Consider the following 27,565-nt stretch of genomic DNA (forward strand, 5'->3'; position numbering starts at 1 on the left):
CACCACATTAAAAATTCCCATCATGCACTGCAGTATGAAAAATTATTGTCACCGCTGTTGAGGATCGTATGATAAGTGTTCATGTCTAAAAGACTGAATCAGCATGGTTTTTTCTTCTTTTTTTTTCTCAGTATTTAAGCGTTACGGTGGCATTTGTTTAATATGACTTTTTTTTTTTTTGTTAATGTAGTTGTTCTGTAGTAGTTGAATGTCAGTTAATGAACCAAAGAACAAAAAATAGAATGGAAACCTTAATAAAAATGAAGATTGGGGGATCACGTGACCCTTCGACGGCAATGCAAGCTTAGTCTTTCACTCTGCTCACTTTGCCACATATTATATGATCCTGTCAGTAAAATTTGAACCACTCTGCATTGGACCCATCATGAGTGCTAAGGCAGACAAAGGGGATCGGAAAAGAGAGATTGAGCAATCGCCAATGAAGAAAAAATTCAGAGATTCCGCCATCTCCAGAGAAGATCTCGACGATGCTATTGCTAGCCGTATTGAACTAGCATTTAAAGACCAGCAAAGCACTTTGAATTCGGTTGTGAATTCGGCAGTAAGAGATGCGATGGACTCTGTACTGATTCCAGCATTGCGCAAACTGCGTGAGGACATACAAGCGACCAACAAGTCTGTTAAAGAGCTAAGAGAGGAGTTTGAGGCCATAGCTACCGCGGCGAAGCAGACACGTGACCGCGTTGATTCTGTGCAAGCAGATGCACGTGAGGATAGGAGGGTAGTCACGGACGTAAGAAATCAGCTGGAGCGACTTACCGAGATGACGGATATGGAGGATAGGTGCAGGAGGAACAACGTACGACTGGTGGGGCTGAGGGATCCGACGAGGCTGGTTTCCTCAGAGTTAATCTTCCCAAGTGGATTCCTTCCTTGAGGGGCCGTGACATTGAGATTGACCGGGCGCACCGCGTGTATGACGGAGGGAGAGACTCCGATCGGCCGCGCACTCTTATTTTTCATGTGCTGAGATGGCATGACAGATCAGATATCCTGAGGGGTGCTCGGCAGGCTTATCCAGTTAAATGCGCACAGAACAATGTCACACTACTATTTTTTCCCGACTTTAGTCCAGCTACAGCGATCAGGAGAAAGGCATTTGGTCCGGTTTTGAAGAAGATGACAGCGCTTGGCCTCCAGCCCTTCCTCATCTATCCGGTGGTACTTAAACTACGGCACAAAGGGGAACAGAAAAGCTTCGATTCTCCTCAGAAAGCGGAGAATTTTATCAGCTCCCTGTCTCAGCAGAAGACATATGCCGCGGCTCTGCGGGGCCGCAACGGGGGAACAGCGGCCGCTGTCTCTCCGGTCCAACGGAAGGAACTTGATGGTCAGGATGGACATGGTTCTAGCTGCCCAGTAGGGGGATGATGGTAGAATGGATATGGACGCTTGCTAAGTCTATTTTTTGCTTTTTCTTCTCTCCTTTTTACTACCGAGATATTGTCCCTATATATCCGGTACAACGATCTCGTTGCTGGTAAGACTGACACTCCTTTTTTTCCCCTCTTATTTGGAGGGGACTAATTGAGAGTAGGTTTAAATATTTTTTGGCTGTGTGGGCCTTTTCAGGAGACATGTCTTGTGTTGGAGTGGATCGGTCACGAACCATCACTATTTTTGTTGCTCAGTCAGACCTATGTTCTCGGTAATGTGCGGTCTGAGTTGTTCCTTGTTTATGGTTGTTGGTTGTTCAGGTTTTTATGTTGTTTTTACTTTTTACAACAGACATTTATACTGTTATTTATTTTACCTTATTTCTAAAGGGATTTTTCATCTAGGAGGTTTGGTATCTAAAATGCACATCAGCGTTTACATGCTATTTACAGAATGGAAGTGCTTCTGTTTTTTTTTTTTTGCTCCTGTTAAACGAACCCGTGTGTTAGAATATTTACACCGTAAGTCTATTTCCTGTGCCCTAATTCAAGAGACGCATTTAAAACAATCTGGCGTGGCACGTTTTCAGAATAAATATTATAAATTAGCGGCTTTTTCCTGCGCTCAAAATAAAACTAAGGGGGTGCTTATCCTTGTTAATCGAAAGTTAAATTTAACAATCGAACACCTTGGTAGTGATGAGAAGGGTAGATTTGTTTTTATCCGATGCAAAATATATAATAATAGGTTAGCATTGGTCTCTATTTATGGTCCGAATGAGACAGAGTGCGTTCCTTACACAGATTTCCAAAACATTACTTGAGCAGACTGACTGCCCATTAGTGGTGGGTGGTGATTTTAATGCTGTCATAAATCCTGCTTTAGATAAATCTCAATCTGATACAACAGCCAATCCATCCACTAAATTACTGAATAAATTTATCACGGAGCTCAACTTTATCGATCTTTGGAGAATTCAGAATACTAAATCTAAACTTCACTTTTTTTTTCTAATAGACATAAGACTTTCTCTAGGATAGACTACATATTTCTCAGCCCATCTTTAATTTCGTCGAGTTCCTCCATCTCTATATTACCAATTTTATTATCTGATCATTCTGCTGTGTTGTGCAGTGTTCCTCTTTCCGATATTAAAGCCAAAGCCCCTATATGGCGCTTTAACATATCATTACTAAGTAATCAGACTTTCATTACTTCACTAAAAGAATATATTAAGGAATTTCTTGAAATCAATATGCCCTCTGATGTGGATCCTCAAATAATGTGGGAATCGACTAAGTGTGCCATACGAGGAATCTGTATATCTTTCTCTTCTACTCTTGCCAAAGCGAAAACTCACCAATTTACACAATTAGAAAATAAAATCCAATCATTGCAAAACCTACAAAAACAACATTTTACTGAGCAACAGGCTACACAGTTGTCCTCTTTAAAAGAAGAATATGATTTACTTTCACACTCAAAGGCGGAATTTATTTTACATAGGACTAGGCAAAAATATTATTTTGAATCAGAGAGACCTAGTCATTTATTGGCCCTTAGGCTGAAAGAATGCGAGTCTAAGGCATATATTAGCGCAATAAATTCATCGGATGATCAGGTCACCACGAATCCTGTGGAAATTAATAACATATTTAAAGGTTTTTACATGAATCTGTATAAAGCCAAAACAGATTTTGATGAACCAATTTGTAAGCAGTATTTAGATAAATTGGAACTGCCTCGGATCTCACAGGTGGATAAAGAATCTTTGGGGGCCCGATTAAGTTTGGAGGAGCTTCACGTCTCTCTAAAAAGCCTTCAAAAGGGCAAATCGCCAGGTCTAGATGGTCTCCCCCCTGAATTATATTTAGAAATTTGGGATTTGGCAGGGACACTTATGCTTAATTCATTTAATTTTGCAATTGAACATGGGGTATTTCATAGAGATCAAAAAACATCACTGATTTCATTACTTCTTAAAAAAGGGAAAGATCCATTAGATTGTTCCAGCTACAGACCGATTTCGCTTAAAAATATATGCTAAAGTTTTTGCTTTTCGTATGGAGAAGGTAATTCATAGTCTGATCAAGGAGGACCAAACTGGTTTCATCAAGGGGCGCAATGCATCTGACAATATGCGTCGACTCCTTCATATTCTTGACTTTGCAGACTCCCACCCGACCCCTTGTGCGGTCTTTTCACTTGATGCAGAAAAAGCCTTTGACAGGCTAGAGTGGAATTATATGTGGGCAGTTCTGCAATGTTTCGGCTTCGGGCGAACACTTCATTTCTATGATTAAGACATTATACCACTCACCTGCAGCATCAGTCATAACTGGTAATATTATTTCCCCCCTGTTACCTTTGCAGCGGGGAACAAGGCAGGGATGTCTGCTTTCCCCCTTATTATTTTGTCTATCTCTTGAACCCTTAGCACAAGCCATCAGGAAATCTGAAGTATCGATTAAGATTCATGATCATAATCATAGTATTTCATTATACGCTGATGATATTATTCTATATTTAGACCACTTTGATGTTTCAGTCTCTAGTATAATTAAGGAATTTGATCATTTTAGTAGCTTATCAGGATATCAAATAAATTGGAGCAAATCTGCTTTAATGCCAATGAACAATGTTAAAATTAATTCTTCTATTCCCTCATTTATCCCTATTAAGGAATCTTTCATCTATTTGGGCATTACCATATATGAAAACATTCATAAGATTGCCAGAGACAATTTTAATAATATTTTAGTTAAGGTCAAAAATGGCATTCAAAGGTGGAAGAATCTTAAAGTCTCTCTTCAAGGAAGAATCTCCACTGTTAAGATTAATTTGTTGCCTCGATTTAATTTTTTTTTTTCTCTATGCTACCACTTTCTCCCCCTCCAGGTTACTTTAAGGAGGTCAACTCCATAATTTCTAAATTTATCTGGAATGATAAATGCCCCAGAATTAAACTTACCACATTACAACATTCTAATAGCGCAGGAGGACTGGCTGTACCAAATTTTGAACTGTATTATTGGTCGTTCCAGCTTAAGGCTCTTCATAATTGGGTTGATCCTCAATCTACAGTTTCTTGGAGAATGATTGAAGCTGACAAGGTTAAACCAAATAGACTCCAAGATATGTTATTTACTGGCACAGGAAAAAAATGGGATAATTATAAATTTGGTCCGGTTGTGGCCAACTCTATTAAAATCTGGAAAACGGTGGAACGTCGGATAGGAGGAACCTTCAAATTTTGTAACAGTACACCTTTATGGCACAATTTTAATTTTGTATGCGGAAATCGTCCATTTGTCCAACCCTCTTGGTCCTCTTTAGGTGTAAACACATGCGGTGATATATATGATAACCAGGGCCTATGTTCATTTCAGACATTAAGAACCAAATTTTGTCTACCAGCATCCGCATATTTTGTCTTTCTTCAATTACATTCTGCTCTCAAAGCGTATGGAATTCCTTGGGCATCTCCCATCTCCTCTCATCCTATGCAAGATTGAATTGCACCATCTGTTGGTCGGCCGTCTGTTTCTTTAATATATAATAAGATTATTGATTGCATTACAAAACCTCTTTCTATTAAAACTATTTGGAATAGGGAATTATCTGACCTTAATTTATCTGTCGACTGGGAGAGAGTGTGGTCTAATCTCAGTTTAACATCTAAAAATCTGGCTCATCGTCTTATTCACTTCAAAGTCATTCATAGAGCATACATAACTCCTTACAAAAGATTTAAAATGAAACTACAACAGAATCTCAACTGCCATGTATGTAATACTACAGCATCGGGTACTTTTCTGCATATGTTTTGGGAATGTCCTGTCGTCATCAGTCTATGGACACATGTAAACCTGGTTTTATCACCCTTACTGCAAATGGATTGGTCTGTTAATCCAAGTTTGTGTCTTCTTAATGATGATTCTGGTCTCTGTATAACTTCAATGCAAAAGAGAATGTTGTTTGCTGGTTTTACAGCTGCGAAGAAGACAACAATACAAAACTGGTTTACACTGCACATGTGTGGAAAAACATATTGGATCTGTAGCCTCCTGCACATAGTGACTTGTGAATGTACAACAGCACGAATCAATGGGGCCAAGCCTTCTACCATTGGTGCTTGGCAGTGCTTTCTCTTTGATATACGTGACTGTATAAAGGAGTTACTTTTGTGTTTTTCTTGTCCTTCCTCTCTCCCTCCCTTTGACTGGACTTTGAGATATTGAGTATGCGTCTGTTGTTGTTTTTTTTATTTATTTTTTATTTTTTTATTTTGGATGTTATGAAAAAATAAAAAATGTTGATAACAAAAAATAAATAATCAAACCAAAAAATAAAAATAAAAAAATAAAATAAAAACGAAGATTTAATTTTTTTTGACATATTGTTCTGCTCTAATTTAAGATATTTGACTTTTTATGAGCCTAGATTTCATCAAACAGATTTGCAGATACTTTTTATTCACACTCGTACTCCTAAATACATTTTACTCTGCACAGATTTCATTTGTCACAAATGAGTGAAATGCTCATGAATGTGGTACAGATCTGTTCTTGACCACCTCTGAATATGGTTTCGGTGATCACAGATGACTGTAGATATAGGCTTCTCTCTTTAAATAAATCATGTATACAACTTCAAAGAAATAATCACTATATATTCTTAAAACAACTTTATCCTTACCAGTAATTGAGATGTACGTGTTAGCAGGTGTGTCTGGAACCCGATTATCTGGTATTGCAGCTTTAAGAACTAAAGGTTTTTCCCCTGTTCCATTTGGTATGAAAAACAGAGAAGAACAGCAAGTTAGAGGAGGAGACATGAGTCTCATGATCATATTTTGTACAGTTTTGAGGACTATTGATAAAGGGAAAAGCAGAAGTTGATTGTGATCTCTTGATTGGCTGGAACTATAAAGATATTCAAGTTTAATTCCATATTTGGTTGTAAGTTGGGCTGCACAATTTGGTCCAAACTTTTGTGCTAAACTTTCATTTTTAAGATCTATCTATCTATCTATCTATCTATCTATCTATCTATCTATCTATCTATCTATCTATCTATCTATCTATCTATCTATCTATCTATCTATCTGTCTATGTGTGTGTGTGTGTGTGTGTGTGTGTGTATACTCTTAAAACAGATGTGTTACAAGCAATACAACCTGTGTTATATCTTAACACACGTGTGTCTAGTCACAGCCAGCATCATCTTTTTTAGATTTGCCTAAATGTACACTGTAAAAAAATTAATTTAAAAAATTGTAATTTTATGGAAAATAACTGTGATTTTTTCAGGTTGTTTTCTTTTATTTTGAATTGCAGTCAAAACTCTGTAAAATTATCTCTGAATTAACTACTTGGCTGTTATTTTAAGGATTATGACATTAATGGCAAATTACAATAATTCACATTTTTAATACAGAAAAACTACTGCAGTTTTCTTAAATCACAAACAAATGTATGTAAAATCACAAAAATAATCTGTAATTAATACATTAACAAAACCGTTAAATGATAAAATGGTCAAATGACTGGCAGCACAGGGTGCCAAACAAAAAACTTAAAAATTTAAGTAAAATCTCCTTATTTAAATAAGCTGACAAACACTGTTATTTTACAGGTATTTCCTAAATTATTAAAATCAAACACCTTCACTGTAAAATTAACTAATTAATTAATTAATTATAGTCACATGACTGGCAGCAACAGAACATGAAACACTAACAGATCTCTCTATCTCAGCATCTTCACTTATTACAAACCAGTCTGACTTTATTTCATTTATACAAAACTTATTATTGAGAATTAACAGAGGTTTAGATGCCAATGTTTTATTGAAAAAAAAAAAAAATTGAAGTCACCATTGTGGAGATATGCATTTGCTTTAGTTTAGTTTAGTCTTTCTTTTTTTTTCTTTTTGTGTCCATCTAAACCTCTGTTATTCTCAATAAGACACTCTGCAGACATAAAATAACGTCAGTCTGGTTAATAACGAAAGAAGCTGGTGATGCTGTTTGGAGTTGTTTAATCAGATTTTGAGTTATTTTTTTATTTATGTATTTTTTTATCAGTCGATTTCCTCCAAGACTGTGGCTGAAGTAAGTTGTATTTCTTGTGTTTCTCTTTTCTTCAATGATGCTGCTTGTTAACAGCAGGTGTTCATCACTAATGCACAATCATTTAATTAGTCATTCAATTATTTCATTAACTTTAACTCTTTGAGGACTCGGTATTTGACTCGAGACTTGCTTGTGACTTGAAAGGAATGACTTGGTCCCATCTCTGACCTCCTGGCTGAAAAATTGTGCTAATTAGCAAATCCAGGCGATTGGAACAAAATACTGGTGAGGCCTTTTACTTTCTGAACCTGTATTTTACATCTCTGATTCTCAATTTTTTTTTTTTTAATTAAAGTAATAAAGTCAGACTGGATTGAAATATGTGAAGATGCTGAGATCTAGAGAGATTTGTTGGTGTTTAAGGTTCTGCTGGGATTTAAAGGGTTTCAGTTGTCTGTTTTGTGGGTTGCCATTGTACTAAAGAGTACAGCCTGTGCTTCAGTCCAGGAGAAGACCAATAAACATTGATGTCATGCTGCATGTTGGTTTATTTAAAGGCAGTAACTGTGTAATTGCTGATACAGTGATTACATGTATGCTGTTGTTAGCTAATGGCTGAGTGCCAAAGATTTATGTTTTACAGAGAATGTTTCACAATAATAAACCAGAAAACATTTGTCAAGTAAAAGAGTTACTTTGTAAAAACCTTTAAGCAAAAAATCAGGATATAAATTGAGATAATCTTTCGTAATTGTACAGTTTTTGTATGAGAGATACTTCTGCCAGTCATTGACCGTTAAAAAACAAAAACAACAAAAAAAACCATTCTTTAACCATTATTTCCATTAAAGGTCCCATGGCATGAAAATGTCACTTTATGAGGTTTTTTAACATTAATATGAGTTCCCCTATCCTGACTATGGTCCCCCAGTGGCTAGATTTGGCGATAGGTGTAAACCGACCCCTGGGTCTTCTGCTTCGCCTTTGAGAAAATGAAAGCTCAGATGGCCCAATCTGGAATCTTCCCTTTATGTCGTCATACGGGGAAAGGTTACCTCCCCTTTCTCTGCTTTGCCCGCCCATGAGAAAATGAGCTACTACCGTGCGAGGCGAGCACAATTTTTTTTTTTCCTCGAGAGACATCATGGCTTGCAAACGAGCGAAGCATGACAGTTGCTCAGTGTTTGGATGTACAAATGAACACCGAAGTATTTTTTTACTTCCTTCATCCGAGCCTATGGCTAGCATTAGCTACATGATAATAACTGAAACAGCACACATAAACAAACCAACTAAAGAACCGTATCCAGACACAATATTTTAAACTAACCATTCTGAGACGTCCTGCTGTAGCCGCTGAGTTGCAACTTCATCCGGTGCTTCTCCATCTGGATCAGATTCTGGGTCAAACTGAAAAGCTTGAATGACTGCGTGTCTATGAGCCATTGCGATACATCTACTGTCAACATTAGCGCATGGTAGCGCAAGCTGGTTAAGGCCACACCCCCACCCTGCACCTTGCCCCGCCTCTCTCGTCCTTAAAGCTACAGACACAGAATGGCACGTCCTAAGGAAATCTCATTGTGGGACTGGCTCATAGTGGCTGAAATTCTGCACCAAGGCTGAATTTCGGGAAACAGACCTCAGATACAGTATTAGGGACCACTTAGGCCTATATAAAAGCATCCAAAAAGCAGCATGTCATGGGACCTTTAATGGTAAATATTTGGGACCCTGTGCTGCCATACATTTCACAGTTCTTTTTACGTCTATTTTTTTTTTTACAGTGTATATATGACCCTGAACCACAAAGCATTTTTGCATCCTCAGATTCCAGATTTTCAAATAGTTGTATCTCGGCCAAATATTGTCCTGCTGGTTTTGTGGTCCAGGGTCAAATATATATAAATAAATATATACAAATATATATATATATATATATATATATATATATATATATATATATAATTGTGCAGCCCTAGTTGGAAGTATTATGTGTGTAATTTTGCATAATGAAAGTGTGTTGTCGTGTGGCTCATCTTACCAGTCATGGCGGGATTGAGCTCTAATGATTCACCGTGAATTTCAGACCACACACCCTCAGGCTGAAAGAGAAAGAGAGTGTTAACTACCTGTAGCGCTCTACTGAACATAAGACAAACAACTATTGATTATTGTATTAACAAATACCAAATTAAAAGCAACAGAAGTGCTTAAAGTGACAAAATTCTTATCAAACGTACCACCACCTTCAGCTTCTTTCTCATTCCATCAGAGAAATCAAATGCTGCAGCTTTCACCTCAATATTATGACTTCCCAAAGTCATGGGAATAATCACATATGAAACGGCTATGCTGGATTCTTGGTCAACAGATACTGTTGTTCTGTATTTGCCTTTCTTACTGGCAGAGCTGCAAACATCTTCTGTCTCCATAAAGTCGAGACGCACCTGGTTAAAATGGTACAGTGAGACACAAATTCCCAGCTAGGAATGTTATTGTTCTAAAAATGTTCCGAGAACATTATGGTATGTTCTGGTAATGTTTTCAGCAGCAAGTTTTATTTTAGTTCAAATAATATTCTCCTAAAAGTTAGGATAACATTCTCTAAATACATTCAAAAAATGTTTATTGATAACATTATTAGAACATTATCCTCTAATACTGTAATTAAGATTTAAGCAGGAAACTTTCCTTTCGACATTGGATGTGAAGACAAATGTTGCTCAGATGTCAAATTTTGGTTGAAAGTAAAAAAAAAAAAACCTTTGTTTGATGATGCTCCAACTTCATTAAATAACTCCAAAAACAGCATTACCAGCTTCACTTATTATAAACCGGATTGACTTTATTTTAATTTTTTGTCAGACATTTACAAAAGGTCTTATTGAGATTAACAGTGGTTTAGATGTTGATGCCTGTTTGAAAGTAATAGTTTGGTTTTATATCACTATTGTGATGATAAGTGTTTGTTTCAGTTGGGCAATTTGACTCTTGACGTTTTTCGCTAACTGTTTCAGCTATGTTTGTTATGGCAAAACAGCAACAGTACATGTGATTGAATGATGCTAGTCGCTTGCCGATGATTAAGCTATCGTCCCATAGCAGTCTAATCTATGGTATTAGTTGCACATTATGGCAACGCAATAGTTCTACACACCAAGAACCGGCAAAAATTTTTTTTTTTTTTTTTCGTTTTAAAAACATTTATTTATCATTCAATTCAATACATAGTTATAACATCACACAAAAAAGGGAACTCTCTTCCCATACATCCCAGTCAACAATTTGATCTCAGTGATCTCACCATGAGCTCACAGGATACTCATGATGACATCACAATGTGAGGTAACAGTGAGCTAAAAGTGTAACCTCACAGCGCCCTCACTGTGTGCTCATACTAATGTGAGGTCAAAGTGCACTCACTGCACTCTGCACTAGGTACCCAGCATGCATTGCAGCATGAAGCTTTTGACTGTCACCATTGAGATTCATACACTGATTCTTGATGTCTCTCTTTGTTTTAAAATGACACCATAGTCCAAAACGTTTGTGACTTATTGTTTTAAAATCATTCAAAAATTATTATACTGTTTGATCCTATGCTGTATAATCAAAAAGCTGTTATAATTAAAATGTTCAGATTAATGATACTTCACAAAGACTGCATCTAGGTGATGATTGCATTATCAACAACAAACCAATATCATCTGTTTGCAGTGTTTTTTCGGTTTTCCTTCCCATAACAAATGTGCTTTACAAACACAGTTACAGCAGCCCAAAAAAATACGATGTTATAAAGTCAAGGGTCAAGAGCCCAACTAAAGCAAACACTAATCACTTTGATGCTAACGTCAAACAAAACAATAAAACATCTAATTATCAATAAGCGCTTTTGTAGATATCAGAAATAAAGTCAGTCTGGTTAGTAATGAGTGGAGCTGGTGATGCTGTTTGTGGAGTTGTTTAATCATTCTCTGCTGAGATCATGAGAGATTTAATGTCTTATTTTATTTCAGTTGATTTCATCGAAGGCTGTGTCTGGAAGTCAGTTGTATGTTTGGAGAAGGTTCTTATAACAGAAATCTGTTAGCTGGGCGTGCACTCATGAGCTCATCATGTGAGAGCACTGTGATATCTCTGTGATAGTGTTGAGAGACCGGAAGTAGAATGTCCCCCGTGACTGATATTTGAACTGCCTCCTCTCAACCTGCTCAACATTTTGAATTCACAATGAGCTCATATATTACTCACACTGTGAGGATCACCGTATGAGAATGGTGTGATGTCACTGTGATCATCGCGTGATCTCACGTGTTGACTGGGATATCATTCACAATGTTAAAAAATTGGGTAAGAAGTTGAACATTTCCATTTCTTAGATGTTTCCATCACAGATAAAGAGTTCCTATCTCTTAACACATAGTCTCTGATTGAAACAAGACTTGAGGTAATCACTGTTCCCGCTGGTATATCATATCGTTTAAAGCAAGAAATATTCCTTGCTTTCCATATCCCCTCTTTAATGACATTGATAACCGTCCACCATCTAATCCATTCCTCAGGGTCTATGTTATTCAGCTCTCCATACAGAACATCCATTTCACCTGGAAATGAATACAAGTCAGTTAACCATTCTTGTACAGAAAACCATACCTCCTAATTTACAAGACCAAAATAAATGGCTGATGGACTCGTCTTCTCCACATTTGAATTTTGTACATTGTGAACTCTTTGAGCAATTCCTTTTTTGTCAAAAACACTTGAGTAGGTAGACTTTGATGCATACTTGCCAAGCAATGTCTTTATGTGAATTAAATAAAAATACATTGCTTACATTCTCCCATACTTGAATACAATCAAACTCAATGAGCTTTCCCACCGGAGATACCCTCTGTAATTCTGGGTATAACATATTTTGCACATTCACTCAATTTACTTTCTCGATAGGGATGTCTGACACTTTAACTTTTCTTAAGAAGAGTAACACCTTTTCGTATATCTTTGGTCTAAAATCAGCATGGGGTGTATTTTGTGGGCGTCTAATCCTCCAAGCATTGGCTACCTGTTGGCCCACCAAAAACTTAGCAAAACAATGCCACAAAGTTTCTTCATTCTTACTTAGACAAGCTTTCAGAATAGGAGTCAAAAATATTGATTCCAATTTAATATTTATTTCTGGAACTGCTAGCCCACCCTTAACTACTGATTTATACAATAACTCTCTTCTCATTCTTTCGTGTTTGGAACCCCAAAGGAAACCGAACAAGACTTTTTTAACTGATCTTATAAAATTAACTGGTGCCGGCAAAGCTGCGGCTAGAAAAGTGAGAGAAGCTAAAATTTCGGCATTTATTACTAACACTTTCCCTCTCAAAGTAAGGTCTCAATCCTCCCACTGTTTTACTTTCCATTTAATTTTATCAAGTCTCTGATCCCAATTAATTTTCTCCATGTTGTTACCAATCAAAATCCCTAAAATCTTAATGGATTCTACATGATCTTTAAAGCCCAAATTTAATTTAGGTTCTTTCCAAAAGGAATACAGAATTTCAGTCTTTTTTCTATTAATTTTCGCACCGGTAGCTAGAATAAACTTTTCACAGATTTGCAAAGTTTCCTTAATGTAGTTATTATCGATAAGAAAGAGGGTTAGATCGTCCATATAAAGTGAGACCCTGAACTGCCCGGGATCGGAAACACTTTGATTTCTGGGTTTTGCATAAGCGCACAAGCTAGTCGCTCGACCGCTAAAATAAATAGCAATGGGGACAAGCTAAAACCTTGTCGTACACCCGAGCAAATCTCAAAAGAGTCTGACAGATAGTTATTAACCAATACTTTGCTTTGACAATCTGTATAAAGCAGTTTAATCCATGAGCATATAGAGGGGCCAAGGCCTAAACGCTCACATAATCTATGTAAATAGCAATGATCTATACTGTCAAAGGCTTTTTCCAGATCCAGTCCTAAAATGGCCAAAGGCAGTTTACGGTCTTGTGCAAACAAAAAACTATCTCTGGCCAATGCCAAATTGTCTTGTAAGGACCGCCCCTTAATGCCACATGTTTGATCACTACCAATAAACTTGGGCATAATAGGCTGAATCTTAAAAAAAAGGGCTTTAGATAATGTTTTAGCATCTACCCCTAGCAAAGTCAGGAGGCCGCCAATTTTTTAAATCTTTTTTGTCTCCTTTTTTAAACATCAATGAGATGACTCCTTCTCTTAAAGAAGATGGGAGTTTTCCTATGCGTAGACTCTCCATAAACATCATTAGCAAATTATCTTTTAAATCTTCCCAAAAGGTTGTATAGAATTCCGGTAACACTTTACGGTAAGGGTACATGAATTACCATGAATTCATGCATAAATTAATATGTGAATCATGCATTACTTCATGTATTAATATCTCATGAATTATCAGGAACTAACATGAATTCAAAGTCTTTCATTCATGACTTCATGGATGAACAACACCTTAATTAATACATTAACTAAGGCGAGTACATTATCATGATTTATGATTTATTACGCATAATCATGATGTTTTCTTTGTTCACAAAAAAACAAGGTCTTTACTATCTATTGTGGATAAAGCTATGCTTATGGTACATGATTCAAAAAAGCATTATTTTGTGCATGTAAGACTACTTGAATTATTAAAGGAATATACAAAAATCCACATTACCTCATGCATGCATACAGGCTAGAACAGTATATCAATTAATGTGAGAACTAATGTTTTTCATTAAATATGATATGAGTTATCAAGCATGTTCATATCACTTTAGTTGAGGGGCCACACACATGATGAAGTCATGAGAAGTTAATGCTTAGTTAATGATGATTACTGTATTTCGATGTTAACAGAATTCACATACTGTGTTCTGTGATTGGCCAATGTACATTTACCTGCAGGCTACTATGAAGAAGATATGAACATGCTTGATAACTCATATCATATTTAATGAAAAACATTAGTTTTAACATTAATTGATATACTGTTCTAGCCTGTATGCGTGCATGAGGTAATGTGGATTTTTGTATATTCCTTTAATAATTCAAGAAAGATATGTACCATAAGCATAGCTTTATCCACAATAGATAGTAAAGACCTTGTTTTTTTGTGAACAAAGAAAAGAGGTTAATCTCCTCCATTCTATAATCTTCTTGAATATTGTTTCCAATTTCAGAGAAGAAAGTCATCATATCCTCTTCTTCTATGTTTTTTGATCTATATAAATTCTCGTAAAACGAATGAACATGGGATACTATATTATGGGTTCCTGTTATTATTTGATCGTCTTGAATTTTTAAAGAATCTAGACTTGAGGAACCAAGAAGTTTCCTAAAAAAAAATATCTAGTGCATGTTTCATTAGATTCCATATACTGAACTCTACTCCTTATAATATAACTCTTACTCTTATAAGCCATCATTTTAGCCATTTCTTTCTTAAGTTTTGCAATATCTTCAACTACATCAAATCCAAAATGAGACATAGAATATAAGATTTGCAAATCTCTCTGACATTTTTTAAAATGGAAATTACTTTTCGACGTAGCTTTCTTACTTTCCTGGATAAAAAACCTCCTTATTCTAGTTTTAAGACCTTCCCACCAATCTCCTACAGAACTATACAATTCTTGCAGAGATTTCCACTGATTAAGTTTTTCTCTTAATCTTGATACCACTTTAGGATCTTTTAACAAATTTATATTCAGTTTGTATAATCCAGATCATCCCCTCGTACTATTTCCGTTTATCCTCACCACACAATCTACTTTGAAACCGGTGTTCTTTTCCGATTATGCCAAAGAAGATTCCATTACTTCAATTGTAAGTGAGGAGAATACGAAATCAATACGAGAGAAAGCGGAACGATTAGACCGAGTAAAACCTGGCATATTGGGGTTCTGTGATCTAAAAATATCTGTAAGTTTAAAGTCCTTAATAATATTCATGAGGTCTATTGAACTAGAATCAAGTTTTATTGTTGTTATTGATTTCCGATCTTCTTTAGCTATTATACAATTACTTCCCGCCCACAAATTAATATTGAGGTTATTTCTTTCAAAATTTCTTTCCGCTCTTGTAAATCTGGAGAGCAATATATGTTAATTATTTGAAAAGCAATACCATTTAACTCCATGTCCACACACAAAAGTCTCTCACTAATAACTTCCTGAACCCTAATAGCCAGTAAAATATTAACCAGATAATTTCAAAGATTAAACAATTATATAGATATATCTTTCTTTAACACACAAACATCAAGAATCAGTGTATGAATCTCAACAATGGTGACATGCTTCATTCTGCTGTGTATTCTGGGTGCATCAAACAAAACTCATGCAGGGCTCCCAGAATGCATTGCAGAATGAAGCATGTCACCATTGTTGAGATTCATACACTGATTCTTACATATTGTCTGATTAGAACATTGCTAGATTTTATGCTGTTGAAGCCCATTGCTATAATCTATAATATGAAATCAATCATATTTTCTTGCTTTACAGGATATAACATACCAGCAGGAACGGTGATTATCCCAAGTCTTGTTTCAATCAGAGACTATGTGTTAAAAGACAGAAACATCTAAGAAATGGAAGTGTTCAACTTCTTCCCCAGTTTTTGAACATTGTGAATGATATGTATGGGAAGAGAGTTCCATTTTTTTGTGTGATGTTATAACTATGTATTGAAATGAATGATAAATAAATGTTTTTAAAACGGAAGCCAAGTGGATATAACTGCAGACCGGAGATCTCCAAAAAGGGGCAGGGTCTCTCTCACCATTGGCTCTGGCTTCAGCCAATTGTTATTGACTTACATTTCAAAATAACACTTTATAAATTAAACATTGTTTCTAGTTTTATCTAAAATAAAATATGATACATAAATCAATATTCTCTGTGAGAGCAGAGCCCAAAGCGCGTGGTCAGTGGTGTTCGGACCGGAGTTTGAACCTCTGTTTTATGATATGAACGGGAATCACCCACAAGCTCTCCCGTAAGCCGACCCAGCGCAGTGCAGGGGAAAGATTTTGCTCTATCGCTTTGTTTTAAGCAATGGGGGCATCCCGGGGCTTGAAATTCACAGGGTAGGATGGGGCAGTGAAGCTGGGTGTAACTAAAAAGGTGCCATTGTAGGGATGGGCAGATGAAGCTTCATAAAGCCTCATTAAGCTTTTCAGCTTTTCAGCCAAGTGGTCCACAAAAGGGTTAATTTTTGGAGCCTTCATTTGCTCACAATACCACCTGGTGGCCAAAGAGTGTAAAACAAGCAGATATATTACAGACAGGTGTAAAGTCCAGGGGTCAAAAAGTAAAAGTCCTGCCATATGTTTATTCCACCCATGAACTCAGCAGCTGATTTCACCAGAGGAGGAACCAAGTCATTTCTTTCAAGTCACAAACGAGTCTAGAGTCAAATCCCAAGTCCTCAAAGAGTTAAAGTTAATGAGATAATTAAGTGACTAATTAAATGATGATTGTGCATTAGTGATGAACACCTGCTGTTACTGAGAATCACAGAGGATCAGATGTTGATGTTTTATTGGTTAAAATGATGCCACCATCATGGAGATCAGTGCTTGCTTTAGTTGGGCTCTTGACCCTTTTAATAAATTAAAGTGGATTGCTTTTAAGCAATTGCAATGTTGTTTCACAACAAATATTTGCGCATTCCTGATTTAAAAGCTTGAGGTAACAGCTTAGCTTACGCTTTCTGTTTTTAATGAACATCATGAAGTGGTTTGTCTTTAGCTTATTGACTGACATTCAGCTAGCACTGAACTGCAAAAAAGAAGTCCTATTAAACAAATGTAATGCTCAAACATTGGAAAAAAAAAAAAGAACTGTTTCTGCACAGGCTTTTAGACATGAACACTTATCATATGATCATCAACAGTGGTGACAATAATTATTCATGCTGCAGTGCATGATGGGAGTTTTTACTATGGTGTTACCCAGTATGCATTGCAGCATGAAGCATTTTGTTGATTGTCACCATTGTTGAGATTCATATGCTGATTCTTGATGTCTTGTGTGTGTCTAAATAGCACTGGAGTTAAATGTGAAGCATTAGAAACAGTGATGCATATAAAAAGGAGAGGTTTTAATTAATACAAGATTTAGAAGGTTGGGAGTTGATAACATTTATTTAATAGTATTGTTAGGAAACAGGTTAAGGCAATCAAGAATGCATTAAATATTATTTAGATATCTGAAAAACACAGGAACAATAGATAGAATCTAGTTTTTTTGTGTGTGTGTGTTAGTGATGAAAATTTTGATTTTTACCAGGGATTTGTTCATTTTCAGTTCGTTCACCAAAATGATTTGTTCAGATTCCATTTCTTCAAATTACATATATACGCCAGCAGGGGGCGAAAAAGAGTGTCTTATGTGTCATGTCTAAAGTAAACGATTGTACTGCATTACTATTTGTTGCAAAAAACTGATTTGACTTTATTAAAATGTGCAATCTACTCATTAAATAAATAAAATGGGTTCAGATGACCAAAACATAAGGTTTTCTTGCATAATTATTTTTTTAATTGTTTGGTCGGACTTTTACACATTCATAAATTGTGGAGTTATGTTCTGTAGCCTATGTTAAATATGAATATATATAAACAAGCGTATGTGCACATTGCCACAGTACCTGCTGCACTTTGCATCCACTTTCAGCTGATTGCTGAACGAGACTGACTCACATGCTAAAATGACCGACCTACCCGGTACACATTCATTCTGACTCATGTACCAGTTCGTTCAATTCGTTCACGAACGAGATCTCTCTCTCGTTCAGACTCAAAACAGCGACTCGGTAAGTGATGGGCGTATTCGTTCACTACATTCAACAAATCACATGCTCCGTCACATCTCATACTCGAAGGCTATTGGCTCGAGGTTCCACACAACTACTCGGTTCACTGATGTGCGCATGCGCTGCTAATAGCGCCGCGCTGCTGCGGATGGAGGAATTTCAGTGAACGAGAAATATGAGTCAATGGATTACGTGAACGAGAATGATTCGTTCACTTGAAAGATTCATTCAAAAAGAACGATTCGTTCACGAATGTAACATCACTAGTGTGTGTGTGTTTATGTCCTCTTCCTTTTGTATTTATTTCTTCCAAATCCATGCACACTCCACACTCCAGATCAGTAGGTGGCGGTAATGCACCTTTTTCTTTGGTTTGCCAAACCGCCATAAAAGACCAGAAGAAGAAGATAGTACTGGAGTTCCAATTTTTATATGCATTACATAGATTTAAAATTCATTCACTATAACTATAAGAGCAGCACTTTGTTTGCATGCTGTAGTTTTACAGGATTGATTATGCAAAACCTAAACATATACATGAATAATAAAAAATAAAAAGTTAATAGTCATCATGAGCTGGTCATGGTGATAACAATAAAGATAACAATCTCATCATATAAAACCAGCTAATATATCCTCACTGCATAGCACTGACCGCTCTGCTTTACAACACTATATGCATTGCTACAGAGAGCGATCGAACACAGGACGTCAAGGGTCAAGAGCCCAACTAAAGCAAGCACTGATCTCCATGATGGTGGCATCATTTTAACCAATTAAACATCAACATCTGATCCTCTATAATTCTCAATAACAGCAGGTGTTCATCACTAATGCACAATCATCATTTAATTAGTCACTTCATTATCTCATTAACTTTAACTCTTTGAGGACTTGGGATTTGACTTGAGACTTGCTTGTGACTTGAAAGTAATGACTTGGTCCCACTTCTCCAGGAGGTATAACTAATTAGTTAAATCAGATGGCTGAGTTCATGAGTGGAATAAGGAATATGGCAGGACTTTTACTTTCTGACCCCTGGATGTTACACCTCTGAAAGTCATTGTTTCAGTGATGTCATTTTCCAGCCAATGTATGTTGTCACTAGTAAATTATTTGACATAAGTGGTAAATACTGTGCATGTTTTTAATTTATATTATAACTCTAAAAGCAATTTTAATATCAAATCTCATCTACCTTTTGCATCTTCTTTGAGGTGTAGTTGTGAATAATGGCCTTGATTTCCAGTTGTTCTCCGCGCACAGCTGAGTAAGGCATCTTGAGGTCAATGAAAAAGCTCTTAAAAACAACTATTTCCTCAGGTTCTGCCACACAGATGCCTTTGAGTAGAAACACAGACACACAGAAGGATTTAAAGCAGAAGATCCTGGATGATGATGATGATGTTTTTCAGATATCCTGCATTTGCAGCTTCACCTTACCAAGTGTTGGTGACAGACTGACAGCCAAGATCTGCCAGGTAGTAATAGAGTCTTTCAGGAACATCTGTTTTGTGACTGATGTTGTTTCACTGGAACATGAGGAAGTGACAGATGGAAAAGCACCAACAAGCTTTATTTCACCAACAAAGACTGACTTGATTCAGTTCAGTACAATGCTGTTGTCTAAAGAAACACAAACTCTTACTTACCAGGGTATGTTTTTGCAAGTGGGTAGATTGACCTCCTCCCAAAGCCAACTCTCAGGGAACTGTGTACGTGACACAAACTCTTCGTAGTCTATATAATAGTCATCATCATCCTCACCTGTTGTAATAGATAAAAAATGTGAGAGAACCAACCTTATAGAGTAAAAAGAACACACGTGAGATCACACGATGATCACAGTGACATCACACCATTCTCATACGGTGATACTCAAAGTGTGAGTAACAGAGGTGGAAAGTCCAGGGGTCAGAAAGTAAAAGTCTAAATGCTTAAATATTGGAAAAAAGAAGAACTATACCAGGGCAGGCTTTTAGACATGAACAGGTATCATACGATCTTTTTGGTTTTCCTTGCCATAACAAATGTGCTTTACAAACACAGTTATAGCAGCCCAAATTATGTTAATTATGTTTCTGTGTGATGATGAACGCAAATAGTGGTCCTCAATCTCAACAGGTGGGTTGCACGTTAAATAAAGTCAGATATTATTGCACTTTTCACTGTTCACAAAGCAGACATACTTAAACATTGAGCAGTTTTAGCTGGGCGATGTTGATAAAAATGATCCACTGTTTGAGCTTTAGCTGTTTTGTTTAATGTGTATTTATATGTAGCCTATATTCTTTATTTTAGGATCGGTGGATAAAAACTTAGGATATGATGATAATTCACTGTAGTTCAGTAAGACATAGGACAAATCCGCAAATGGTTTTATTTTAAAGAACAACTGCGGTGACAAATAAGACAATAATACCAAATACTCCATCAGCGTGAACTGGGGTTTTATGTGTGGATTATGGGAATAAAAACCTTGCTGAAACAACATATATATAGGAAAACTCCCATCTTCTTTAAGAGAAGGAGTCATCTCATTGATGTTTAAAAAAGGAGACAAACAAGACTTAAAAAATTTCAGCCATTTATTTTGGTCTTGTAAATATGCTAAGGAGGTATGGTTTCATGTACGAGAATGGTTAACTGACTTGTATTCATTTCCAGGTGAAATGGATTTTCTGTGGAGAGCTGAATAACATAGACCCTGAGGAATGGATTAGATGGTGGACGGTTATCAATGTCATTAAAGAGGGGATATGGAAAGCAAGGAATATTTCTTGCTTTAAAAGATATGATATACCAGCGGGAACAGTGATTACCTAAAGTCTTGTTTCAATCAGAGACTATGTGTTAAGAGATAGGAACTCTCTATCAGTGATGGAAACATCTAAGAAATGGAAATGTTCAACTTCTTACCCAATTTTTGAACATTGTGAATGATATGTATGGGAAGAGAGTTCCATTTTTTTGTGTGATGTTATAACTATGTATTGAATTGAATGATAAATAAATGTTTTTAAAAAGAAAAAAAAAAAAAATTCTATTAACTGACTATCACAGAACCAATGGCTTTTAGAACCACTTTTACTGTAATCAATACAACATCACTTACAGATGATCGTCATTATAAATATATAACAACCAACTACTGATCATTTCCTCTGGGCTTTTGAGTTGTAACAAATATGTTTGAAGATCACATGGTTACAACAGCCAGAGAAAAAGAGGGGAAAAAAATACTAATACAGAAGTCAAGGGTCAAGAGCCCAACTAAAGTAGACACTGATCTGCTTTATTTGGAAACGCAACAGAAACTAAATGTTGAAAGGGCTGCTCTTAATGACTTGCTTCGACAGAGAACAGAATATTTAATGCATATTACAAAACATAAATATTACATAGATGGAAGCAAACAGAGTCGACTCTTTGCGCTCACTCTGAAAAAACATGAGCAACGTTTTAACATTCAGGCAATCAAAAGCCATAAAGGTGGTCTCACCTCGAATCCCACAGACATCAATAAAACATTCAAGGCATTTTTTGAAAAATTATACACTTCAGAAACGCAACCCAACATAGACCAGTTAAATAGTTTTTTTGACCAGTTGAATTTAACCAAACTTTCAAAGGAAGAAGGTGATAGTCTAGACTCTGAAATTACACTGGAAGAATTGCATAATGCGGTATTGGGTTCACATAAGGGGAAGTCACCGGGAATTGACAGCATCCCAGTTGATTTATATTTGGTGCTGTGGGATTTACTAGGTCACATATGGTTACGCACTATTAATGACGCCATATCCAAGGGCCTCCTTCATAAAGATCTTAATACGGCTTTAATTACAGTCTTACCTAAACCCGACAAAGACCATTCGGATTGCTCTAATTATAGGCGTATTTCCTTGATTAATGAAGATTTAAAAATATATGCTAGAGTTATTGCCTGTCGTCTACAATCAGTGATTCATAAATTAATTGACCCAGATCAATCAGGATTTATTACGGGACGTTTGGCTGCGGATAATGTGCGCTACATGTTATTGCAGAATCAGGGAAATTGAAAACACCTAGTGGCCTCCTATTTATCGACGCTGAAAAAGCCTTTGATCGGCTGAAATGGGATTATTTATGGTATACATTGAAAAAGTTTAATTTTGGTGATCAGTTCATTAGAATGATACAAACCCTATACACCAATCCCATGGCCAGAGTATCTACCAGTGGGTTTATCTCAGATATCTTCAATATTTGTAGAGGCACAAGGCAGGGATGCCCACTTTCCCCTCTTATGTTTAATCTATCAATAGAACCCTTGGCACAGTTCATTAGACAGTGTACCCAGTCAACACGTGAGATCACGCGATGATCACAGTGACATCACACCATTCTCATATGGTGATCCTCACAGTGTGAGTAATATATGAGATCATTGTGAACTCAAAAGATGAGCGGGGTTCTTATTTCTGTTAGACATCTACAAAAGCGCTTATTGAGAATTAACAGATTTAGATGATGTTTTATTGTTTTGTTTGACGTTACCATCAAAGTGATTAGTGTTCGCTTTAGTTGGGCTTTTGACCCTTGACTTTATAACATTGTATGTTTTGGGGCTGCTGTAACTGTGTTTGAAAAGCAAGGAAAACCAAAAAGAGACTGCAAACAGGTGATATTGATTTGTTGCTGATGATAACAGCGCAACCATCACCTAGATTCAGTATGCAGCCTTTGTGAGGAGATATTAATCTGAAGATTTTAATAAGAGCTCTGTGTTGATTATACAGTATAGCACTAAGCCATATCATAATTGCTCATGAAGGATTTTAAAAGCATAAGACACAGACATTTTGAAATACTGTACCATTTAGACACAAAGAGATACATCAATAATCGATGTATGAATCTCAACAATGGTGACAATCAAAAGCTTCATGCTGCAATGCATGCTGGGTACCTAGTCTCTGTGCAGTGAGTGCACTTTGACCTCACATTAGTATGAGCTCACAGTGAGGGCGCTGTGAGGTTACACTTTTAGCTCACTGTTACCTCACATTGTGACCTCATCACGAGTATCCTGTGAGCTCATGGTGACATCACTGTGAGATCAAATTGTTGACGGGGGTGGCTTTCCTAATCAAGTCCAATCAGTATAATCAAACACAGCTGGACTCAAATGAAGGTGTAGAACCATCTCAAGGATGATCAGAGGAAATGGACAGCACCTGAGTTAAATATATGAGTGTCACAGCAAAGGGTCTGAATACTTAGGACCATGTGATATTTCAGTTTTTCTTTTTTAATAAATCTGCAAAAATGTCAACAATTCTGTGTTTTTCTGTCAATATGGGGTGCTGTGTGTACATTAATGAGGAAAAAAATAAACTTAAATGATTTTAGCAAATGGCTGCAATATAACAAAGAGTGAAACATTTAAGGGGGTCTGAATACTTTCCGTACCCACTGTATATATATAGAGAGAGAGAGAGAGAGAGAGTCAATATTCACGTCATTTGAATGCTGATTAAGCATGTGATTGGATGATAGTTAACACATATTGTGTTGGACACACTGTGTTAGTTCTCTCTATCTCTTTTTATACATGATACACATAAAATTACACAAAATGTGTTATTAGTTAACACATCCTTTTTGAGAGTGTAGTTGTTTTTAGTTGTGCTTTATAAATAAATTGAAATTGAAAACTTTAAATTGAGATTTGAAAGTCGTCCCAGGCCTTAGTTTATTGTTCTGGGTATCATCATACACTCAAAAAAATGATTCGGTCTAAATTGACATTTTATGTAATTCAATTGCATAACAATTTTCCATCCATTTAGATTACATAGTTTTAACATAAACAAATCAATAAACTTAATATGATTCATATCCATCAGTCACACGTGAATGAAACAGGTAAGATTTATGTAATAATTCACAGTAAAGTCCCCACACTGCTCAGTGTTCATGTGTTTCCACACTACAGAGTGTTAAAGTAGAATTGAAGCAGTGTTGGAGTTAAGAAGATAATTATGTGATGATTGATCATTAATGATGAACACCTGCTGTTATCAAGAAGAATCACCGAAGAAAAGAGAAACACAAGAACTACAACTGACTTCAGCCACAGCCGAAGATCAAATCAACTGAAATAAAAGAAGACATTAAATCTCTCAAGATCTGATTAAACAGCTTCACAAACAGCATCAGATTGACCAGATTGACTTTATTTCTGTCAGACTTCTAGAGAAGCTCTTATTGAGAAGAGGTTTAGATGCTTTATTGTTTTGTTTGAAATCACCATCAAAAAGACCAGTGTTTCCTTTTGTTGGGCTCTGGGCTCTTAACCCTTGACATGTTGGTGTAAATATTACACTGGTTGCTGTCTGTTTATATAAAACACATTTAGCTTAGCCAGCAAAGCTAAGAAAAAAAAAAAGACTTGTGGGCAAATGATCCACTGACCTTATTTCAAGTCCAACATCTGATTGCATGGATGTAGTACTGCTTTAGATTTTTTATATACCTTCAGATCTAGTAGTCTTGTAAAATCAGATAATTTAAATAATTTACAAACCACTTTGTGCACAAAAAGTAATATGCATGCACATGACGTCACCTTTTTCGCAAATTCATGTTTTTGTTGTTCACATGGAGATGATACAGGCATCTTGTTCAAAAGCTTGTGTTTCCAGGCCCCCAAAACTGAATTATTGAAGACACCTGATGTTAACACAGAATCGCTGAAGGAGAAAATCATGTTTTACCATTGGGTTTCACCATCACGGTGGTCAATGTTTGCTTTAGTTGGGCTCCTGACCCTTGATTCTTTAACATTCGATTTTGTTTGTCTGCTGTAACTGAGTTAAACCACAGTTAGACAAGCCAAATGAGAAGGTGGTCTGGTGGTGTTGATTACGTATTATCATCATTTGACCTGAATCTCTGAATTAGATTCACTTAGATTACAGCAGTCCTGTAATTCTACAGTATGAAATCTGAAATTTTCAGTATAATCCAAAGGGTTTCTTAAAAATTGTTCTGATCCAAAAAAAAAAAAAGTGTTTTTTAGGCACACTCTGACATCAAGAATGAGAGTATGAATCTCAACAACGGTGATAAACAGCATATCCAGATAAACAGATCAACTCTGAACTTCACAAAACAAACTACTAAAAATATGCAATGCATGATGGGAGCTGTTGATTGGTGTAGTTTTGATTGGTGGCACCCAGAATGCACTACAACATTTGATGGTCACCATTGTTGAGGTTCTCACGCTGATACTTGATGTCTGTGTGCCTAGATAAAATATTTTTTCATTATTTGATCAGTTGAGCTCCTAAAAATGTTTATGCTGAAAATTCCAGATATTACACTGTACAATCACCGGATGGCAGAAATTGATACAGTAAATCCAACTCAGATATTCAGGTCAGATGATAATTATGTCAAAACATAACCAACACCACCCGATCATCTTCTCTCTTGGCTTGTCTTACCTGTTGTCTAACTCAGTTATAGCAGCCAAACAAAATCTAATGTTAAAGAGTCAAGGGTCAAGAGCCCAACTAAAGCAAACATTGACCACCGTGATGGTGACCCAATGGTAAAACATGATTTTCTCCTTCAGTGATTCTGTTAACATCAGGTGTCTTCAATAATTCAGTTTTGGGGGCCTGGAAACACAAGCTTTTGAACAAGATGCCTGTATCATCTCCATGTAAACAACAAAAGCATGAATTTGCGAAAAAGGTGACGTCATTTTTTTTACGTTTTTGCACAGTGTTTCTTGATCGCCAACTACTGGCCTGACATGCATAACATAGTATCATTAGCATAGTGTTTTTTGTCCAATGAAACAAATATTTTTGTTTGAATTTTACTTAATTTTTTCATGCTATTTTACTCATTTTGAATGGTTAATTGTTAGCATTTCATTTGATTAATTCTAATTAATTTTAATGTGTTGAATTTAATTAATAATATTGCTTGTAATATTTTGAAACAAATATAGTGAATCATTTTTTACAGTGTAGAAAATGGATAAACGACTTCAAAATTTGTTTTCCCCTTGTGGGCGGTCATGAGACGCCCCTTTCTGCCGATTGGTCAACCAAATCTGAACCCGTGACGTCATCAGTTTTTCCTCTGTTGCGTTCAAGAAAATAATAGTCCTCTGCTGCTGTATCAGTACACCGATTCTTAAACTGTACGGGGCAGGTCCTAGATCGGGGTTTCTTCTGTGCAAACTAAGCGTTTTACAGAAATATTTATTTCAGAAATTTTAATCAGCACCAAGCCTGTTTTATTTAGCTGTGCAGAGTTAAATCAGTGTGAAGCTGCACTGTGCAGAGTGGATGAGAAGCACAGATAAGAAAAGATAGGAAAAAAAACAAAAAACAAAGACACCAACAGGTTTTGCTGTATTGGAAAAGATTATATAATCACACCTTCATTCCACACAGAACCACACTATAGAACAACAGGCTATTTAGGCTATATATCTATGCACTCTTGGTTGGCTTGAAAGGGGTGTTTGGTTAGGCTAGTTCTTCATTTATTGAATGAGGAGTTTGTTATCCTTCAGTGACTTGTGTTCTAAATAGCTACTGAACGTAAACAATTTAAGCACGTTATAAAAACGACAGATTTGCATCCGCTACAAAAAGAAAAGAAAAAAAAGAGAGCATCCTCTGCCATTAAATGGGCAAGTGCGAGCGGGCGAGCGGGATAGTGTGTGTGTGTGTGTGTGTGTGTTAGTGTGTGTGTTAGTTAGTGTGTGTGTTAGTTAGTGTGTGTGTGTGTGTGTGTTTGTGTGTTTCGAAAAAAGAAGGTAGCTATAGCCTTTAGAACAGGTGAGTTGCCCTAGTTCACACAGTTCCAATACACTGCGATGGATTAAATCAATCAGCAGACACACAGGACTACGGTCAAGCACAGACCAGTATTGCAGTGCACGGGAAATATGCAGCAGTCATTTTAAAGCAGTTTATTTAATTATTTAATTTTTTTTCCTCAACAGGGGAAATAACTAAACACTCTATTTTATTTTATTTTTTTGTACATTCAAAATAGCTACAAAATGTCATGCCTTTGAAAAATAAAGAAAACAACAGCATGCAACACTTTTGGCGCTTCTTGGTCTCCCTGAACATCTTTCTGTCGCACGCCACCACATGAACCAATCCACAGTGAATACTTGACGCGCCTACTTTTAAAAGTCTACATTTAGATTATTTGGCCTTAAATGCATCA

The 27,565-nt window shown here is 36.3% G+C and overlaps 1 protein-coding gene across 1 annotated transcript in view; it reads right to left on the minus strand.

Annotated features, from left to right (window-relative positions):
- Positions 1-27,565, minus strand: part of LOC131526119 (complement C3-like) — a 204,714-nt gene that overhangs the window by 91,289 nt on the left and 85,860 nt on the right. Inside the window, exons 18-23 of the mRNA XM_058754266.1 lie at positions 19,963-20,077; positions 19,754-19,842; positions 19,509-19,651; positions 9,718-9,924; positions 9,519-9,579; positions 6,097-6,180 (exon numbers count right to left, since the gene is read on the minus strand). Of these exons, the coding sequence (XP_058610249.1) occupies positions 6,097-6,180; positions 9,519-9,579; positions 9,718-9,924; positions 19,509-19,651; positions 19,754-19,842; positions 19,963-20,077 (699 nt within the window). The remainder of the gene's footprint in view (positions 1-6,096; positions 6,181-9,518; positions 9,580-9,717; positions 9,925-19,508; positions 19,652-19,753; positions 19,843-19,962; positions 20,078-27,565) is intronic.

The sequence above is a fragment of the Onychostoma macrolepis genome, chromosome 01, assembly GCF_012432095.1.
Source record: "Onychostoma macrolepis isolate SWU-2019 chromosome 01, ASM1243209v1, whole genome shotgun sequence".
In the NCBI taxonomy this organism is placed as follows: domain Eukaryota; kingdom Metazoa; phylum Chordata; class Actinopteri; order Cypriniformes; family Cyprinidae; genus Onychostoma; species Onychostoma macrolepis.